The 13,758-nt window shown below is 49.9% G+C and overlaps 1 protein-coding gene across 2 annotated transcripts in view; it reads right to left on the bottom strand.

The window, feature by feature from the left end:
- Positions 1 to 3,595: 3,595 nt before the first annotated feature.
- The window catches only part of NDRG3 (NDRG family member 3), a 46,901-nt gene continuing 36,738 nt past the window's right edge, over positions 3,596 to 13,758 (bottom strand). For both annotated transcript variants that reach the window (XM_031046997.2, XM_005146764.3), the window contains exons 6-17: positions 13,496 to 13,616; positions 12,913 to 12,975; positions 12,525 to 12,585; positions 10,955 to 11,041; positions 10,366 to 10,422; positions 9,271 to 9,374; positions 8,822 to 8,887; positions 8,242 to 8,293; positions 7,292 to 7,339; positions 6,589 to 6,624; positions 6,446 to 6,497; positions 3,596 to 4,112 (exon numbers count right to left, since the gene is read on the bottom strand). In XM_031046997.2, coding sequence (XP_030902857.1) covers positions 3,934 to 4,112; positions 6,446 to 6,497; positions 6,589 to 6,624; positions 7,292 to 7,339; positions 8,242 to 8,293; positions 8,822 to 8,887; positions 9,271 to 9,374; positions 10,366 to 10,422; positions 10,955 to 11,041; positions 12,525 to 12,585; positions 12,913 to 12,975; positions 13,496 to 13,616 — 926 coding nt within the window. In that variant the 3' untranslated portion in view covers positions 3,596 to 3,933. The remainder of the gene's footprint in view (positions 4,113 to 6,445; positions 6,498 to 6,588; positions 6,625 to 7,291; positions 7,340 to 8,241; positions 8,294 to 8,821; positions 8,888 to 9,270; positions 9,375 to 10,365; positions 10,423 to 10,954; positions 11,042 to 12,524; positions 12,586 to 12,912; positions 12,976 to 13,495; positions 13,617 to 13,758) is intronic.

Raw genomic sequence — 13,758 nt, 5'->3', positions numbered from 1 at the left:
TGTCTGCAGGGTGTGGGGCTCCCTGTACCAGCTCCCATGGGATCTCAGGGGCTATGGGGACACAGCTCTGCCTATCTTGGTTCCTTGGCCATGGAGAGGCGCAGCTGAAGCTCTGTGTGACCCAAGCTCTCCACTGCTGAGGCCCCAGACCTGCTGCTGCCCTCAGTTGGGGTGAACCCCACTTACCTGCCTCTCACTGTCACCATCCTTGCAGGAGCTGTCAGGGCTGGGCAGCCATCGACTGGGCTCTGCTCTCCCTGCACTGTGGGTCCTCAGGCTCCTTGGTTACAGTTACAGGGTCCCTCTTGCACAGTGGATCCCCCTTGTGCAGGGCAGCCTCTGTGGGATCCCCTTGTTCTGCCCTGGTCCCTCTGTTGTAGGGCTGGGTGCTCCCAGCAGTGCTGCGGTGCAAGGGGTGCGAGGAGCTGGAGCAGGGGCTGTGGCTGCTGCTGCTTCCTGTGACGTGCACACACACACACAGAGTGGGGTTTTCTCTTCTTCACTCACACTGCTCAGCTGCTGGTGCCCCTTGGGGACTGCGGCACAAGGAAAGCTCCCTGAGGGCACTCAAGGCACCGTGGTCACCACATGGGCTCTGGGCTGGGTAGAAGGGAGGGATGGGTGGCACATGAGGGCAGGAGCAGACTCCAGGACTCAGAGGTTAGGCTGGACAAGGGTCTGAAGGTGCCTCCTGGACACAGCAGTGGTTACTGCCACAACCAAGTTGCTCCTCACAGCATCATCTGGCACCAAGAAGAGTTTGACTCCATCACCTTGCACCAAGGAGTACATCCAGGTACGGGTGTGCAGCGTGGTCCAGGGCAGGAGCTGGGGTGAAGCTGGCTCCTTGCAAGGCCTGTGGCTTCACTGGTAACAAACAGCTCCCTCCAGCACAAGAGGTGCTGCAGCCTGAGGCAGAAACCTCAGCCCGTGGGTGCGAGAGGTGATTTTCCATCAGTGACCCCAGAGAAACCTGCAGCAGAGCCGAGCTCAGTGTGATGTGCCCTGTGCTGCTGGAGAGAGGGATGCACTTGGGCTGCTGGATGAGCTCATCCCAAGGATCTGAGCTGTTGCGAATGTGGTCTTAAGTGTATGGGAGAGCTGGAAAGTGCTGAGCCCCTCCCCGGGCCTCCAAAGTCCAGTCAGAAGAGGTCAAGGAAGCCCTCTGTGGTCTTACAGGGCTCTCAGTACTGCCCTGAACTGTGGAAGCACCAGCACCAATGTGGGTCAGGATCCCACTCCACGGAAGCGTCCTGAGCTCAAGCTCTGCTCCTGGATTTGGCTGGCATTGCTCATGCCACCCAAAGAAACATTTTGTCCTTTACTAAACTCATTTCTCAGCTTGTATTTAGCTTTGATTTTTGTGTTTTTAACGGGAAAAGCAGTTACTTCTGTGAAAACAAATTTACTTTTCCACTTACCCTTGGGGTAATAAAACATACAACAAACCCCATGACAAACCTTGCCTCGCTTATGCCTGTGAACCACCATGGCAACAAAACTCTCTTCTTTATCACCTCCCTTCCAAACTGCCCAAAATCTCCTCTATTTACTCTCCTGGCTTCCTCATCCATGGGCTGCCTGCAGCTTCGAGCTCTCCTGCTCCACATCACAAACAACACTCGTCGAGCTTGCACCAACCCCTGCAGTCATTTAATTTCCTCTAACTCACTTCATTGCCATTTTAATATTGCATTTCCCTTCCATGTGGTCTCTTGCTGTATTGTCATAAGGGGACTCAAGGAAGAATCGTTTCTTGGTGGAGTCTGCTGGCATTAGATCACAGCGCTGCACAACCAGCAGCTTCCCTCTTGTGCACGTTGCTTTGCATCCAGCAGCAATGAACTTCATGTGGTATCTGGTGGTCTGGTCGCTCTGGTAGTCTCTTGTTGTGTTTCTGTTCATGTAATCACTTTATCACTTCCCTACTCGCTCAGTAACACAACCGTCTCATTTCTCCCCATTCAGTTTGCTATTCACAAACCCCTTTGTCTCACTCCCTGCAATGACCTTCCTGAAGGTCTTCCCAAAGCAAAGCACAAGGCTGCAGCAGTGCACCCTGTGGGCACGACACCAAGACTTCGACTAACCCGTGAGCAGCAGCTGGTCCCTGCCAGTCCCTGCTGGCTTTCTGTGACAGCTGCCACGACAAACCTGAAGCCCCAAAGCAAAACCTGGCTCTCCAGAGCAGAAGAACCGGTTAACACCCGCAGCTGGCTGGGGTGCAGGGGGAGGATGTGCAAACAGACCTCATGGCCCTCAGCCTCCTCGTGTCACAACTGCCCTGGCACAGGGCTGACAGCTTCACTTTGTGTCCTACCTATGACACACGCCGCTGCAGAGCTCTCTTCATCAGGGAAGGCAGGTGCTTGTGTTCCCCTTTGTTTGGAGGCCATTCTTGGACTGTTTTGCCTCCACTCTGTCAAAGCTGGAAGCTTCTTCTTGCATTTCTGCAGAAGGCAGCTCTCCAGGGCACACTCCTGCATGGCCACCTCTCCAAGCGCTGCCCCTTCCATGGGCAAGAGTTTGCCTCTCACACCAGCGGCCTCAGGCTGTGCCAGGAGAAACACCACGAGCACACCAGGTAACAATGAAACTCAGTTATAGCTTTATTTAATAACTGGTACAAAGTCCCCCTCAGGCAGAGCCTCCCAGTCCCATTCCCTACCTGAAATGGAGCAGAACGTGAGCGTGACCCTCGGAGGAGCTGGCTCCCAGTGAGTCAGGCCTGCTCAACAGTTAAGAAAGGGTGTTTTGCTCATCTATTGAGCCCTGGTAGTAGCCTGACCACTCTTCCCTTATCTCCCATTAACAGCAAGACCCTGGAACGCAGCAGGCATTTGCCTCTCACTCCTTATGACCCAGCCAGACGTAAAAAGGCAGCAGAATTGTGAACTCCAGCAGGACAGTGAACAGCACCTGCACAGAGGTGTTCCCTGCTCATCCTTCTGACCTGACTCACACAGATGTGTGCCTGCTGGTCATTGACATCCACAAGTATTTCCTGAATCTCAGCTAACACCCTGTGCAGACACCCTGCTTGGGCTGGCAGCAGTGGGAAGCAGAGCTGGCAGTGCAGGAGATTCCTGGATCTGGCATGGGGCACTGCTGGCCCCTTCACAACCTACTTGATGTTGAAGATGCCAGGGCAGAATAGCAGAATAGGTGTTGACTGCATCTGACCCTGGGGGGTCAGCAGAGGTGGTCTGGAGCCAGGGCTGCTGCAGTGTAATCCCTTGTACTCGGTTAATAGTGCACCTCGGTTAGTGTAAGTTTACTTGTTAATTGCTTTGCCCTTTCAGGAGGCTCAGGTGAGAAATCAACTCTGCTCCTTCCTAACACACACACAGAGATGAGACCAAGACAGTATTTCTGACCTTTGTTTTCCCCATGGCTGCCTGGCATGCCGAGAGTCCTGGGAACACAAAGACCTCTGATGGGTTTTACACTCCAGGCACAGCTCTGCCAAAGAGGTTCACCTGCTCCTGTGCCTGGAGTTCCACATCATCATGGTCTTGCTTTCCCATGTCCCACAGATGCCATATCAGCTGCACCACAAGGGTCCTTTAGCAGAAGCACAACTAGAAAGCAATTCTAAACCTCACAAAGCCACAGAAATTATATTTAAATGAACAGGGGAGACAATGGCTGTCATCTGGATTGATACACAGCACAGACAGGAGATGGGACCAGCATGTACAGTAACGGGACTTACTAAGACTGAGGAATGTGAATGAGTTTTAAAGAGGCTCTGATGCCAAGGGCATACAGAAAGGACCAAAGTAATGCCAAGTACAGACTACCAAGGAGGTGGCAGCTCAGATGGGCATGCACAAGTTAGAACAGTTAATGCCATGTTGGTGAAATGCTAGATTCTGAGTGGGTTCAGTGGGGGAGAGTGGAGTTGTCTGAATCCAGAAGAGGGGCTCCTGCCTAACAGGATACTTCCATGGTTTGAGGTGCCTCCTGGAGGTCAATTCCTTCTGGAGTTCCAGCACTGTCTTCACCATGGTTGCTAGCGTGAGACCGGCTGCGGATGCTATCGGCAGAGCCCAGGCTAGAGGAGGAGTGGGTACGGGAGCGTATCAGCCTGGTCATGCTGGCTGCTGGCACTGCAAGAGACAACAAGTGTGGGACTCAGAAAAGGAGGAAGTTTGTAGAGCAGTGTAACAGTCACTCAGATATGTGCCACTGGGTAAGCACAAAAAGAACTATACCCTCAGGAAGAAAACTCACTCTTCACTGCCATAAATTAATGTCTAAAGCAACATATTTAAGGCCCAATTTCAAAAGGTCCAAGGTGAGCAAATGCCTAAAGTGTAGCTGATCATTTGCAAGTGCAGTCATGGCGAGTGTCTGTGCAGACCAAGGCAGCTGTTGTACAGATGACCTTTTGAAAGTCAGTCTCGTCACTCCAGAAAACCACAGAGCTGAAGTCATGCAACAATCAACAAAATACAAATGAAAGGTGAAAAACCAGCACACACACTGTACAATGACCAGCCCAGCCCGCAGCAGGACATGCCGAGACACAGCAATGCACCCGAAGAATCATTCAACTCAGTACACAGACTTGGGCCGAGGCGATGCGCAGTTGAAGGTACCTGACTCAGTGCTTAGGTGGCTGAGCTGCACATAAGGGACTGGAAACAACATGAGACAAGGGAAGGGATGAATACAGGAAAGAGCCAATTAGTTGTGGTGTGTGACTAGCAGCTGCAATGCTCCTGGGACCCCCAGCTACCTTCCCTTCCATTCCCAGCTAACACACTGCACTGAAAGCTCCCAGGATCTGTGGAAACAGCAGCTAATGAGCATCTCGGGGAGGTGCCAAGTGACTCCAAATCCATCAGGGCCAGATCTCTTCAATGTCTTAAGCTGGAAACTGCCATGCACCTGGTGACCTCCCTGCTGCACACACCACAACTGCTCAACAGAGACATCATTTTCCTATGGTGGGGAAGCTGGGGTGTACTCTGTAACTCCAGATACGGAACAGAAATTCATGTCTTTCCTGACAGCATCAGGTTTCTGCTAAAAGCCTCCTGCAAAGCATCACCTTCCACCCTCAGTGTCAACCCAGGCAATGGTTTTAGCCAGTGTGCAGAAGGCACAAGAGTAGCTGTTGAGGAACTGACTTGTGCATTTCTAGAAACAGCAAGTTTCTGATTTGCTTCACTCTCTTGAGAGGGGAGGCTAAGCTCAGCAGTGCCAACACAGTCTTGCCCACCAAAGCTGGGAAAAACCATCTTGGGACTAGCTACTAATTCTGGAAGCATAAAATTACCCAGTCCTATTGCAAGAGATCTCACCCCCGAAGTGCTGCTGAAGTCCTTGCTCTAAAGACAGCACTTACTGACTTTACTAACGCCAGGAACACAGGAGGTATGAGCACTGAAATGCTCTCTCAGTGAGGCTGAGAGAGCCTCCCCACATGGTACCCTCCTCTGCAGGACCAGGCCCTTCTGGCCAGCCTTGGAGAATATGATTGTCCCACTACATTCATGTCAGCTACATGTAGCTCTAAGGAAAAGGACAGCTTCTGCTGAGCCCTGATACCCATGACGTGGCAAAGAACTCCTTGCCATGTGGAGACCATGCAGAGTGTCACAGCTGCCACAGTGGCCATCCTTAGTGGAAATGAGGCACATTAACTGATGCCTCCCATACTTCCAGCTTTTGAAGGTTCAGCATCTGCAGAAGGGAACTCCTAGACCCGACCCTGGCAGGCAAGGCAGAGCTATGCCAAGGTGCCCACAATGGAGACACAGGTGCTTTGGTGCACTGAGAAACCCTTCTCCTGAAGTCTCCAGTTTCTGGAGTACCAAGAGCAGTGGAGCTGAGCTGCTGTCAGCCTGACACACTCAGGAGATGCCTTTTGCCTCCAAGCACTAGGAGGAAGCCATAGAGCAGGGCATGCACTGGACCAAAGCACAGCTCCCTCTGGGCTTCCAGGTGTCTCAGAAGTCACTCAGCTCTGTTCTGCCACTGGAGGGTTTCACTCAGAGATATCATTTACCCCTTGTGGGAGTCTGAAAGAAATAGGCATGTTTGAGAAGAAAGGGAAGGACTCTCATGTACCCATCACAACTGTGAGGCTGTGCTGCCTCTGGGGAAGGTACACACAGATTTCAGGAGATTTACTGTTCTTGGGATCACGTTTTTCTGGACTGGCACAAAGACAAACACAAGGTTTTACCAACAGCAGAAACTAAAAAGGAGTCACTATTCCAGCTGCAGTGTGGATTAAACACATCAGGGACAACATTAGTTTGCAAAGGCTTGTTAGCACCCTAGTTGATTTTCCACTGTGGATGGATCTCCTGGCAACCACACTAACTGATGGGTGGAAACACAGATGCCAATGGGCTCAGATGGACCAGGAAGGCTGAGTTCCCTTCACAACAGCCCTGCTCCAAACCAGAAAATTGTGTTTGCCACTTACTGTAGCCCATTCCCTGCACAAAGTACTTGAAGGCTTCAGTCAGCTTGCCAGGCTGTGAAAACAGAAAGTGCAGCTTTAGTGTGAGCAGAGCAAGGGGCTCTGTCAGCCCAGATGCTGAGGGAGAGCTGAGAGGTGTTTCTCACCTGAACCACCTGGGGCAGGCCCCCGCAGTCAGCCATCTGCAACAGGAAACAAAGGGAGGTTGAACTGTCCTTCCTACCCCAGGAGCACAACCCCAGACCCAGACAGCACTGCCCACCCCACCAGGGCAATGGCATGAGGCTGCATTGCCACATGAGCCACACTTGTGTCATTTGCTCTCTAAAGCTATAACAGGGACCAATGATGCACCTCCTGAGAGCCTGTTGCTGAAGGAACCCAGCGCCTTGGAAGCCGCATTACCAAGTGATCTCAAGCCATACTCTAGGTCCAGGAGTAACCCTTGACCATTCCAGCTCCTGCCACTCTTCCCAAACCTGTCACTTTGCACTTCTATGCAGCAGTTGTCGGGCACACTACACAGACACAGGTGAGGATGGGAAGGATTGGAATAAAGCTAGAAGTGATGCTGCTGCTGGCAGAGAGCAGGCAGGGCACTTCTGCTATCTCTCAGCAGGTCTTCCCTGCTGGTTGGATATAACAGAGAAGTGGTCATAAAACAGGGATTCAGGGACACCCTGATAAACTCTCCTCTCCCAAGTCTGGCTCCACACAGGAGAAACACAGCCCTGAATGACTGTCCACAAACTTCTTAAAGCCAAATGTATGGAAGGCACCTAAGTGGAAGTGGCCTCAGCAAAAGTACTGTCTTTATGGAGCTGGAATGGATTCTGGAGCAGCACTTACCTTCAGAAAGGTAGTTTTGGTTGGGTCAAGACGTGAATTGCATTCAACCTAAAATAAAAGGAGGAAGTAGGGACATGACATCACACAGAAAACTCGAGGAGTGAGATATAACATGTGGGGCAGCTGAACAAGAAGCAGTGGCTGTCTTCAGCAGTGAGAGCTTCTCTAGAGCCAGGAAGGACTGAGAACTTCACCTGCTGTGGCTGGGAAGTGGTGAGAATCCTCAGGGGTAGTACAGTAGCAAATTCAAAACTTGCAGAAAGTCTCAGACTTCCAGAGCAGACTGATGAAAAGGGAACAGGCCATGACCAGAAAAGCCCTGCAGCAGTTCTCCATGCACAACTCCTGGGTCCAAGCTACTGCTTCAGGAGATTGCATTCTTTCACAGTTCCTTAAGACAACTGCTTTTGGTCACAACCCCCTGGTCTCCCCATGATCACCATCTGAAGGGGAGGAGCAACATCCACCACAACCACACTGCAATGTTCCATGCCTCACTTATAACTGTGCTGGGAGGGAAGTGGGTTATAGATGCCTACAGAGAACAACAGGAAGGAGATGCCTCTAAGTGCTGCCTTCCCTATGAAGACATACTTTTGCAGACTCCCACCACAGGAATTGCAGTCACACTGCTTATTTTTAAACCCCAGGTAGCCTCAGTACAACAGCAATAGAACAGTAATTCGTGACTCTAGGCAGCAGCCTGGCAGAGCTCAGGGACTGCTGAAAGGTATTCTCTCCATCACTTGTTGAGCAAGATGATAGGGTACAAGGACTCCCACTAATAACTGATACATCTCAATAGCTGGAGGACTAGAAAAGCACCTGAGACAAGAAGCCACTTTCTGTGCCTAGTTCTGGGCATGGTGAAAGCACTGCTGGGTGAGGCAAGTTTTCCAAGTGATTTTTAGGGCTCATGACATGACAGGAAAGAGTTCGTGTGTACATACCACTGCGTCCACAGCAGGTGAGCTGTCACCAACCACCAGCAAGGCAGGGCACCTGGTCAAAAACCAAAACAAAGATGTTACTCCCAGTGCTCCAAAGGGATTGCTGAGAAGTTTGAACTCTGTGAACCAACAGCCTCATGAAAGTTCAACAATGCTCAGGCAAAGTCCCTGTCTGCCACCACAACATGACATTTTATTGCACCAAAACATCCTCCAGGGCTTGCACGTACACCCCCACTGCCCTCTCCATGCACACCAACTGCCAGTTCTGTTGCACACATGTGATTTCTTCAGCAAGGTGGGGGAAAGCAGTCAGTGGTGCCAAAGAACAACCTGCCTCCCTAAGTTTCCATGCAAAACAGCCAAACTAACAGCTTGGGAAACACAGCGACTGCTGGTGGATACACTTACTTCCCTGACTCTGCCTTCTGCAGAAACAAAGTGTATTCTTAATGAAAGGGCTTGGACAGTCTTTGCTGTGTCTGGGCTTGAGGGGTTCTTGCTGAGAAGCAGTAACACCTTTTCTGCTGAGAGGACTGCACAGTAAGTACCTGAAACAGGCTGACTCAGAGCAACTTACTTGAGTGTTTTTGCAGTGTTTTCATTCATGCCAAGAACTGGTCTCTCAATTTCCAGGTCTCTGCGACTGAAAGACAAAATAATTCACCATCAACGCAGCAGAGGAACCTGGTTGTTGTGGGAGCACACAAAATCCAAGCAGGAGTGCTGGCCCCAGCGCCCAGGCAGCAGGTTATCACTCCCTGTGTCTGACTAAGAGCAGGGGCCCCAGCAAGCACTGCCAGAAAACAGGATCCATACTCTCATGGCAAGCTTGCTGTATGCCTAGAGAGATGATCTACTGAGGTATATGAAAAGGTCATTCAGGCATGAGGGCTGAGCTTGGTGCAGGATAATGGCTGAATGCTAAGCTTAGGACAAAGGTTCATATGACATAGTATCCAACAGAATAAAACATACAGAAGCAGGAAAGCTGTGGGAGTGATCTAGAAAGCAAAAAAGTAACTGTACCTGTTGTATGAGGTGAGGAACAGCTGAAGGTTATCTTGGTTAATGTCCTGTGCGATATGAAGCCTGTATGTCTGGATCAAATCTAGATTTGCCTGCAGCTCCTCCTGTACAAAGGCAGAAGAATTTGAAGTCAGGGAACATCACCTTTTTCACAAGTAAAGAAATGATACTCATAAAAATTCTGAAGCATTAAACTGCCTCCATGCACATAATTTCCCTGTGGACAATAACATAAGGGCAGCGACTCCAGACTGCATTAGTAGGAGACACGAAGAGTTTCTGTGACACGACTGTTATGTGCCATACTTTGGCAGGTGACTACAGGTAGGCCACAAGACTGGGACTGAAGGAAAATTTAATCCCAACACACAGTTCTATGAAGAAACTGCGTTCCAATGAGAGCCAGAGAGAGACAGAGAGAATACGGAATGCAAGGAAGCATTACATATAATGAAGGGCCTGAAAGCAGGAAGAGAGGATGTGCTTTAAGCAGGAGGAAGCTACGTGACTCCCACCAGCACTGATGTGTGTTGATGCAGCAGGGCTTCAGGTCAGGGACTGATCTGCTGCGTGTCGTATATAGTGTGCGTGATGCACAGACCCTTTCAGCTGTCCAGTAAGCCTGCTGGTTGGAAGCCAGCAAATCCCAAACAGAAGGCATTTCTGTATCCAAAGTTTTTAGGAGGGGCTGGTTTGCCCCTGCTGAAACTGAAGAGTGGAATGCAGCAGTTCAACATCTGAACACATACAATACCCCTCTGTCAACTCCCAGCTGATCTGTGCTCTACCCACAGCCCAAACACTTCTGTGCTGGCTTCAGAGAACTGGCTCCTACTTGTTTCTGCAGTTCTAGCACTAGTGTGTGTGGGATACTACTGCCTTAACATGTCTGGGAACACACAGGCCAAGCATGGGGATATGCATTCACCTGCAATGGGCAAAGCCCTGATGCAAGCTTAACATACAGAGAGGACAGTACTATCTGTGGTGACCCTTATCTCAGAGACCAAATAGCTATTTCAGAGCAGGTACATAGAGAAGTTATAGTCCCATATACAGTTGTACAGGCAACATTAACACCTGCTGGGTACTTACATGGCCAAAATGATGCGCCAAGACAATATCCACTATGTTGGTTGTCCAGCCTGAAAACTGGAAGTGACCATGAATGAGAAGGAGGAACAGTAACTGGAAAATGCAGTTTCATTACAAACTTCAAAGCAGCTTCTCAGAGGAAGGAAAATGACAAAGAAATAATTCAAGCAATATAAGAAGTAAATGGGATGGGTGTGCAAGACTCTAAAGGAGCCTGTGCCCACACAAGCCCTACAGAAACTTGGAACCCTAAATAACTGCAAGTGGCCAGAATAACAGAATAATTAAGAGATCCATTCAACCTCAGCCAAAGCCTACAAGCATGAGTACTAACCCAGACAAGAGCCAAGTGCCCAACAGCCACTCATCTCTAAGCAGTTTACCAGGATTTCTCATTTGCACCCACCCCTACTCCTACAGTTGAGGCTGTACTACACCCAGACTGGGAATGCAGCAGGGACAGAAATGGGATTGTACAGTTTTTGCTGGAAACAAACACATTCCTGTACTCTGTCCTTTTTCTGCTTACTCTACACACTCTTCATTAAGCATTGTGGAGGGGATACGTGCAGGGGAAGGAGAATCTCACCTTGGATGCTGCCCAGTCAATCCAGCCCTTTGCACATGGATCAACATTAATAAGAATAAGTCCCTCCACCAGGTCTGGGTGGCTGAGCTGAGGGGAGAGAGAGCACAGGCACACTCAGGTCATTCAGCTCACACATGGGGCAATGGCAGGCACAGCAGCTAGAAAGCTTCTTGCAAAAGAAAGACAGTTAAATGAAAGCTGAATGGGGAGTTCTTCCTGTGCTGGGCAGCCAGTGGTCTTTTCAGAGCCTGGTCCAAAGCTAGCTCCCAACTAGACCTCACTCATTCAGTTGCTGGCACTGAGGGGCTGTTTGCTCACACATACCTGACCTGCAGCCTAAGGCATCTGGTGACCCATGCATCTGGTGCAGCTGTAGGTCCTGCTCAGGCTCCTGTGCATTACAGGGCTGTCAGTAGTGACTCTTCCTCCAGGAAAGGACCAGGACCTCCAGGAAGGACCTGGGCACACACCTGTGCCTGGAGGGCACATCCTTCTGCTGCTCCCCAGCACCCTGCAGTTTATGTTGGGGGTGTATAGGGAGCACGGGTACAAAATACCTTGAGATCTGCAAACACAAACCCAGCACTCTAACACAGCCAGGGAACTTTGAGCTCTAGGCTCACTCCAAGGCTGAAATGTTGCACCAGCTCTTCTGCTCCATGGTACAGATTAGCACAGGTTGAACAGAAGGAAACACTGTCCTTGCAGGAAATGGCCTGCAATCCAGGTTGCATGATAAAGGCTTTCTTGCACTTAACTGAGCTGAGGACAAAGGCTTATCTGTGTTATCTTCTCTTCAGCAAGACTGAAAACTATACAAGATATCAAAAGCAAGGAACAGCAACCACCAGTGCCTCACACCACCTCAGGCTGAACCCTGACTGGGGGAAATGGGAAGCAGAGAACTTTTGGTAGAAGAGCAGCTGCATGGTGAAGTGGCTTTAAGAAACAATAATGGCCTAAATAACGGGCAACTCTGCACTCAGCAACACTGAGTGTTCTCACTGAGAACATCAAATTTCTGTATTTGTCTTTTTTAACACTGTCTCTGAAAGACTCAGACAAATTCCTGGGCTGCTGAACTACCTCCAATGATTTCAAGTGGTTATAAACACTCCCCTAGAGAGGAATGTACAAGTAAGTACCCAGATAAAGCTAGCACTCTCTTGTCAAAAGGGGAGTGTAAAATCTACTTACAGTGAAAAAGTACATTCCTCCTCAGTGCTCACAGCACATCACCAAATCAATTGTTTGGTGTCACAAACACTAGAGACAGCAGACAGCAATGCAGCAATCTTTGTGGAGACATGAGACTGGATATTCCTAGCAGCTAGGATGGGCTCTGCTGACTCAAGGACATCACATTACAATCTCCCCATGTCTGGCATAGGTTCAGAGTAATCTTGGCTGCTCCAATTTAACCATCTGGATGCAAAGCAGCTCTCACATGGCTCCCTGCAGGCCTACTGTAATTACTGCCTGCTACCTTGCCCCTGCCCCACAAATGGTCTGTTTGAGCAGAGGAAGACCACAGCTCATAGAAATCACAAGGAAATGAAGAGATACTTACTGCACACCTGCTGAGGATGTAAGCACCAGCTCCCAGTCCAATCCCAATGAAGCTTTTCAGGCTGAAATACAGGCATTTCCCAATCAGCAAGGCTAACAAGCTCACAGCAAAGCATCCCTAGAGGCAAAGCCTCTCCCCTCTCTGCATCCAACTGTTCACTTATGGTTCATTTTCAAAGCGATCCAGCAATGATGTAGCAGCCATAAATTGTGTCATGTGGCAGACAGTGTTCCCAGCATAAGAACCAGACAGGGTTACACAGGTTAGGAGTTGCTCAGACCTCTTGGGACAACTCGGTGAGCATATCAGATGTTGCAAGCAGGGATAGAAATAAGTGCTGGAATGGCTGCATCCAGCTGGCTCACCCTGTTTCCTTTCAGAGACTTACTTTAGGTGTGTCATAACAGCAGGCAGCATTTCAGCCAGTTCATCCATGCTGGGATACTGGTACCTGAAAACCAAGAGAGACTAAAGTCAAAGGAACTCCAAATACAGCTTGAGAGAGGTCACCATCCATTTCTAGCCAAGGTAGAAAAAACAAGCAACATCTGACAGGCTAAGTGATTATTTTGCAATGATACCGTGTATTCCAGCCAACTGCATGGATCCCATCCCTCTTAGCAAGACCAACATAGAACTGTGGTTTTTTGGCCAGTCAGACTTCTGTGGGAGGATGGACAGATGGAGCATGGAATGGCAGCCAGACTGCAGTGTGCTGGGCTGGTGCTCAAGTCAAAAAGCTGGTACCAGCACTCACCACTAGTGAGGGCTTTACCTGTGCACCAGTATTAGCAAGGCTCTCTGAATGTCCCTTGAGAAGCCTCCTCATCTCCTCATTTCCTCTGCTCCTGGAAGCTGCCTCCCACTGCCCTCATCCTGGCAGTCTGGTTGGCTTAAACTGGGTGCTACCTCAGTCCAGACTGCAATCCAGACCATGTCTGGAACAACAAGAGTCCCTGCAGAGCTCTTACCCAGAAGGGAATGGTGGGGCTCCTTCCTGCTGGCCTGGTGCATCCACGTGGCACACAGCAAAATGCTGAGTGATCTCTTGCATGTCTTCAAAGTTAAAGAATGCGTTAAAACAGGATTTGTCTACAACAAAAGGAAATGAGACATTTCCTGAAGTTTTATTGCAGTCCACCCTCCAAACACCACAGCACCACACACCTGCATGAGCCCAACCCTGCTGCTGAGTCTGTGGGGCAATGGGTGCTAGGTGACACACACTGCTGTG

Source organism: Melopsittacus undulatus, chromosome 10, assembly GCF_012275295.1.
Source record: "Melopsittacus undulatus isolate bMelUnd1 chromosome 10, bMelUnd1.mat.Z, whole genome shotgun sequence".
NCBI lineage: Eukaryota > Metazoa > Chordata > Aves > Psittaciformes > Psittaculidae > Melopsittacus > Melopsittacus undulatus.
Note: the sequence above shows the minus strand (reverse complement) of the source record. Positions and strands in the feature narration are given on the sequence as shown.